General features: G+C 35.6%; 1 protein-coding gene across 2 annotated transcripts in view; it reads right to left on the minus strand.

Annotated features, from left to right (window-relative positions):
- The window catches only part of Rbm41 (RNA binding motif protein 41), a 60,174-nt gene that overhangs the window by 15,902 nt on the left and 36,753 nt on the right, over window positions 1-7,519 (minus strand). For both annotated transcript variants that reach the window (XM_055618382.1, XM_055618381.1), the window contains exon 5: window positions 6,379-6,782. In XM_055618382.1, coding sequence (XP_055474357.1) covers window positions 6,379-6,782 — 404 coding nt within the window. The remainder of the gene's footprint in view (window positions 1-6,378; window positions 6,783-7,519) is intronic.

The following is a 7,519-nucleotide window of genomic DNA, read 5'->3' on the forward strand; positions in this document are numbered from 1 at the left end:
GAATGTGGCTATCCAGTTGTTCTCATGCCATTAGAGAAAAGACTATCATTTCTGCATTGAATTATCTGTGTCAAAGTTCAACTGAGTATATCTGTGTGGATCTAATTCTGAAGTTTCTGTTCTGTTCAATTGGGCTATTTTTCTTTTTCTCCACCAGTACCACACTATATTAGATTATAGGTATTCTTGATAGTAGATAGTAACAGTTGTTCTTCAGTATCGTGTGGGACATTCCAGAACTTTTCTCTTTCCATATAAACTTACACTGTTTGTTAATATCCACAAATAACTTGCCAGATTTTTTGAGTGGTGGATTGTATGGACTCTACAGACAAATTTGGAAAAAAACATGTTTTAACTATATTCAGGTTTCAATCTATTAATCCAAAGTATTTCTGCATTTAGTATCTTTCATTTTTCATTAGGGTTTCAGCATTCCTGCACACATATCCCATGTTTTGTAAAATTATATATAGTTTATATATGTAATTATTTACAGTTTATTTATAATTATATATAAATAATTTATATATAATAGTTTCTTCCTTTTTAAACTAATAATTTGAAGTCTTGATTTCCTATATATAGGTAAAAACTGACATATATATATATATATATATATATATATATATATATATATATATGGCTTGTATGATCCAAACTATACTTACTTAATAACTCACTTTATTTCTTGTCAATTATTTGGGATTTTTGATAAAAATTACTGAAGAGTATAATTTTTCTCTTCCTAATCCATGAACTCTCAATTTCCTTTCCTTGTCTTAATACACTGGCAAACACTTTCAGTGTACTGTCAAAAAGGATTGGATAAAGGTTAAAAAAAAATTCCTATTTTGTTCTGGAGGGAAAGTATCTCCTTCCTTACTACCAGGTATGATGTACAGTGTTGTAGCTGTTCTTCACTATCTTAAGGATGTTCTCTTTTCATAGCTCACTGAGTTTTAAAACATGAATGAAAGTTAAGGCATTTTTCAAATGCTTTTTCTACATCACATGAAATGAATGCATGACTTTTCTTATTTAATCTATTGATATGGTAGACTACATTGATTTCCAAATGTTGAACCAGCTTTGAATATCTGTTGATAATGATAGGTAATTATTTCCACAAATTACTAAATTTAATTTTCTCATATTTTGTTTTTTACACAAACACCCAAGAAAAATATACTAATGCTTTCATTAGCATATACTAATTATATGTAATAATGGATTTCATTATGGCACTCAAAATGTTTTGATTTAGGATTTTTGCTTTTATGCACAAAATAGGTTGTAATTTTCTTTTATTGTAATGCTTTTAACTGGTTTGTGTAATAAGCTAAGTCTCATCTCACAAAATGTGTTCTTTCTGCTTCTGTTTAACAGAATTAGAAAATAATTTTATCATTGTGTATTCTTTCCTCAAAGTTCTTCATTTACATAGATCTAAATTATTAAAGTTCCTAATTTTCTTCAACTTTGGAGAATGACTTTATTATGACAGATTCTCTACATTCTTGTTTGAGAAACTTATTTTACTTCAACTGTTTTGAAAAGATAAGTTTTCTGGATAGACTTCTAGGTAGATGGGATTTTTTTTTCTAAACATAAATATTTCTTTTTTTTTTTAATGAGAGAATTCTTTTTTTTTTGTATTTTATTTTTTTCTTATCAGTTACATTTTATTAACTCTGTATCCCAGCCGTGTCCCGATCCCTCATTCCCTCCCAGTCCCTCCCTCCCTCCCTCATCTCCACCATGCCCCTTGCCAAGTCCACTGATAGGGGGGACCTCCTCCCCATTCATCTGATCCTGTTTTATCAGGTATCTTCAGGACTGGCTGCAAAGCTCTCCTCTGTGGCCTAACAGGACTGCTCCTCCCTTGGGGGGTGGGGAGGCCAAAGAGCCAGTCATTGAGTTCCTGTTAGAAATAGTCCTTGTTCCCCTCACTATGGGAAACCAATTGGTTACTGAGCTACCACAGGCTACATCTGAGCAGAGGTTCTAGGTTACATTCATACATGGTCCTTGGTTGCATGTCAGTCTCAGAAAAGACCCTGTGCCCAGTTATATTTGGTCCTTTTGGAGCTCCTATCCTTTCCTCATCAGACTAACTCCCCTTCTTTCTTATGATTCCCTGTACTCTGCCAAAGGTTTGGTCATGAGTCTTTGCTTTGAAAACACTGTTAGTTAGAGTCTTTCCAATGCGCTTAGTAGACTCCTGTCAATGTTCAATGCGCATCCCATCTGTCTTTCAAAACGCAGATTGATAATCTTACCCCATGTCCGCTCTCTTGATTATCTTTTTTAGGTGTATAGATTTCATTATGTTTATTATATCTTATAAAACATAAATATTTCATTCCATACTCTTCTTGCTTTTTTTGCCTTGTGATAACTGATGTATTTTCATCCTATACAAAGTATTCCCTTTTTTTGTCTTGTCTTTCTATAGTTTGAATATTTATGGTTACGTGTAGTTTTTAGTATTCATGTTGCTTCATGTTCTCTGAGATTTCTGGATGTATGGCTAGAAGAATGTAATTATTTTCAGAAAATAATCAGAAATTGGTAGTCCAAATACCTCTCTTCTTTATTCTTGTTCTCACAAATGTGACACACACACACACTTATAAAAATATAAACATAAATCTTTAAAAAATGAAAAATAAACCTTATAAATAAATACTGAGGGCAAAAATATCAAACGATGGACAATGAAACAGAAAGTTACCTCACAGAGAGTAGGAGAATAGTTAATAATTGTAAAAATACACGTACATCATTACATGAGGAATATGCAATTACCTGTCTAAATTATTAGGTAAATTTAAAGGTCTAATATAAACTCTTGGCAAAGATGAGGGAAATCTCTGAAATACTGCTTGTTATCTGTGTGGTAGCATCGTTTTTACTTACTTACTTACTTACTTACTTACTTACTTACTTACTTACTTACTTAATTACTTACTTACTTTTAATCTCAGTACTTTGGAGGTAGAGGCAGGTGTATCTGTTGAGTTTGAGCCTAGCCTGCTCTATAGAGCATGTTCTAGGAGCAAGTAGCTAGAGTGACACAGAAAAGCCCTGTCTCAAACAACTAAAAGTAGAGGAGGAAGAGGAAGATGAGGAAGAAGAAGAAGAGGAGAAGGAGGAAAAGGAAGAGGAAAAGAAGGAGGAAAAGGAAAATATAAATATCCTCTATCATAAACACACTAAAATATACACCTAAAGAAGCTAAGCATGAGAAGCAGGACAGGAGCCTACCGCAGAGGACCTCTGAAAGACTCTACCTAGCAGTGTATCAAAGCAGATGCTGAGACTTATAACCAAACCTTCGGGAGAGTGCAAGGAATCATATGAAAGAAGGGGGAGTTAGTAAGACCTGGAGAGAACAGGAGCTCCACAAGGACCAAATGTATCTGGGCACAGAGGCTTGTCTGAGACTGATTCTCCAACCAGGGACCACACATGGATATAACCTAGAACCCTTGCTCAGACGTAGCCATAGCCCATGGCAGCTCAGTATCCAAGTGGCTTCCCTAGTAAGGGGAACAGGGACAGTATCTGGCATGAACTCTACAGCTAGCTCTTTGACCTCCCTACCCTCCGTGGGAGGAGCAGCCTAGCTAGGCCACAGAGGAGGACATTGCAGCCAGTCCTGGTGAGACAAGATAAGCTAGGGTCAGATGGAAGAGGAAGAGGACCTCCCCTATCAGTGTACTTAAGAGAGGGGCAGGGAGGGGATGAGGGAGGGAAGATGGGATTGGGAGGGAATGAGGAAGGGGGCTACGGCTGAGATACAAAGTAAATAAACTGTAATTAATATAAAAAAATTAATAAAAAAAGGAAAACTTAAAACACTTCATAGTAGTTGCTTTAAATGTAAGCCTATCAATGGATTAAAAGCAATTATTAAAAAAAGTAACAACAACAACAACAAAAAGAAGCTAAACAACAAGGAGGACCACCCTGGGTAAGATGCTCAAACCTCATTCAGAAAGGCAAACTGGATAATCGGAACAGGGAGAAAATGGAACAGTACAGGAGCCAACCACATGGGCTTCTGAAAGACTCTACCCAGCAGGTGAATGAAGCAGATGCTGAGACTCATAGCCAAACTTTGGGCAGAGTGTAGGGAATCTTATGAAAGGGAGAGATGAAAGACCTGGAGAGAACAGGAGCTCTATGAGGATAGCAACAAAACCAAAAAACCTGGGCACAGGGGTCTTTTCTGAGACTGATTCTCCAACCAAGGACCATGCATGGAGATAACCTAGAACCCCTGCACAAATGTAGCCCATGGCAGCTCTGTATCCAAGTGGGTTTCCCTAGTAATGGGAACAGCGGCTGTCTCTGACATGAACTCAGTGGCTAGTTCTTTGATCACTTCCCCCTGAGGGGATATCAGCCTTACCAGGCCACAGAGGAAGACAATGTAGCCAGGACTGATGAGATCTGATAGGCTAGGATCAGAAGGAAGGAAAGGAGGACCTCCCCTGTCAGTGAACTGGGGGAGGGGCATGGGAGATGAGGGAGGGAGGATGGGATTGGGAGGAGATGAGTGAGGGAACTACAGCTGGGATATAAAGTGAATAAAGTATAATAAATAAAAAAATAATTAATTAAAAAAACAAATATACTGTATCACACTAATTTCATTCCTAGGTATACAACCTATAATAGCAATTCTGTAAATTCCACCTCTTAGACCAATAGTTTCAGTGTTTCCTGGGAACATGTTGGAGGGTAAATTTTCATACCATTTTTTCAGATCCACTAAGCCAAATATCTAGTGGTGTTTTAATAACTCCTTCAGGTGATTTTCATTTCTGCTAAAACGTAAGAGACATTATAAGAGAGTGATATATTTTCCAATGTTTTGCCTGAGATCTACAGGAAGAATTGCATTAAACACTGTAGGCCACATAAACTACTTCTTTATCATATTCTCTCATATATATGCATGCACAAAATATAAAGTTTTAAGAAACGGTGATCAATTTTGTGGAATACAATTATATGGGATACACTTTGATTTGTTATTTTGTTCTATTCTTCTATTTATATTCTTAAAAATAAAACACCACTGGTGTGAACTATGAATTGTAAGTTAAGTTTGAAAAATATTGTCTAGGAAGAATGCTTGTACATGGACAGTAAGAGATGTGCATAAGCCAAGCCTGGTAATTTAAGCCTAGAATCCCCATTATTTAGGAGGCCTAGGCAGGAAGATCACAAATTCATGCTTACTTGGGCTACAAAGTGAATTCAATATTAGCCCACAGTTAGTGAAATCCTGTCTCAACATAAAACGTGAAAAAGAAGTCTATGGCTATAGCTCAATGGTAGTGGGTTTGCCTAGCATTCACAAGGTTTTAGGTTCAATCTATAGTACTGAAAAAAATATGAACAATAATGTTGTTACAGCTTTATCTGTATTAGTAAAATAAGAGGGGGAAACAAATCATCAACAAAATGGACAAATTAATTATAGCATGTTTTTATAATGGGATAGTAAATAGTTCATTATATCCTTAGAAATAAAATTTCCAAATACTGGGTATATTGAGTCAAAATAGTAACAGAAAATATATGTAGAGTATGGCATTATCTATGTAGTTTTAAAAATGTATAAAATTGTATGAATATCTATAAATATTTATGAATAGCTAAGATGCAACTTGGCTAAAGACAGGGTCAACTCTTGATAAATCGTTTGTAACATGAAAATATCCTAAATTGGAAATGTTTTAGTAATTTTTAAAATGAAGCAAATATGAAAGATTATTAAATCTTTGTAAACATGGCTATCTAAGTATACAGATATTCCATAATGTATTTGTGGGATATGAAGTAAGAGCTCATGACAAAAAGTACATGGAGTTGAGCTGCCTACCCTAGGAACTGGAAGTACTTCAGAAAGTCACTTAAAGTACTTCTGTAGCCCTCCATACATTTTTTTTTTAATTCAGGGAATGTTTCATTATTTTAATTCTGTATCCTTAAATTAGAAAAAAAAATTAATGCTGCAAAGATTTGTGCTGTTGACACTACCCACAATCAGTGGGTCAATCACTAGAAATTGGTGGGTTACTTTTTCCTGTATCCCAGAGGTTCTAGTAGGTAAATCTCATTATGATATTTAAAAAATTCTGAGGAGACTTTAGAACCTAAGAAAGGCACACAGAACACGGTAGAAAATAGGCTACTTAAATAGTATGCAGAAAATTATGGTTAAGGTCAAGGAAAAACAGAATCAGTATAACTATGTCACATTTTTGGCATAATCAAAGGTAATTTTAAAATGCTACTTTAGGTAGAGGTAAATAAAAGTGAAAACAAGCCATGTTGTTTTCTTGATTTGGCCTATACCTTGTTTGGTTCCCCTGGATTATATGAAGAAAACACAGGAATGTTTCGGATCTCTTCCTCTGACAAACGATTTCTCTGGATCTCATCTTCTGGGATAAATTCTACTGGTTGCGTCAGCTTCTTAGGCCCAGTCCAACATTGCTCAGGTGGAAAATCAATAACTTTTGCCACATGGAGACTGGGGCCTTTACCCTGTGCTGCCTGTTTCCCCTTGTCCTGGAGTAGTGATGGGCTCTCAGCTGTGCCACTATCACCCACTGATGTAGCTGAGACCAGTGAGTGGGAAGCAAAGGGTTCACCTCTCATAAGTTGGAACTCTTCAAGACGTTTTTTCATTATAGCCTCGTGGTAAAAACCTTCCAGGTTGTTCATGGGATCACCTTTGTTCTTCTTTGGGGGTTCATCTAGATCAAGACAAAGAGATATGGAAGTTCTACAAAGCCTCCCCAGTACAACCTTTTAAAAATTAATAAAAATGAAATTCTGGATCTCAGATACAGAAACTCTTTTAGGAAAGGTCTTTATAACATGTAGCAAATACATCTGTTTGTATGTGTGTGCGTGTACGTGCATGCATGTGCACGTGTGTACCCGTGAGTGCACATGTGCATGTATCTTGGAACTGTGCATCTCTAGCAAGGCCAATACATGGCAAAGTAAGTAAAGCACCCAGAAACCTTAAGCTTATACAAGTATATATACCTGTAACTCACAAGGATATTTGAAGAACAGAACCAGGATGGCATTTTCATATTCATGATTCCTACACATCATTTAACCCCAAGGTTATATTTGAATTATCTTATTTCAGTGATATTTTTAACACTTGGTTATTTAATCAAGATCTAAATCAGTTTTGGGGTGTTACGGATTTTAAATTATTTTTCTGTCCCATCCCTTCATCAACTTTTCTCCTCTATCCTTTGAAACTATAGAACCAGTCTGTTCTATGAACAAAATGATTTAATGAAGTATTTTATGATGATAACTTTTTCCTAATTTCTTTCATTTCTTCAGAGTTAAATCTAGTCACCTTGGTTACCTGTATTTCTTTATTTTTTTTAAATCAATTTGGGTCGATTTTAATACATTTCAAATGCTTGATTCTATCTGTTCTTTATTACTTTTGAGAGTAAGGAAA

This window comes from Psammomys obesus, unplaced genomic scaffold (assembly GCF_907164565.1).
Source record: "Psammomys obesus unplaced genomic scaffold, mPsaObe1.curated_primary_1811, whole genome shotgun sequence".
NCBI lineage: Eukaryota > Metazoa > Chordata > Mammalia > Rodentia > Muridae > Psammomys > Psammomys obesus.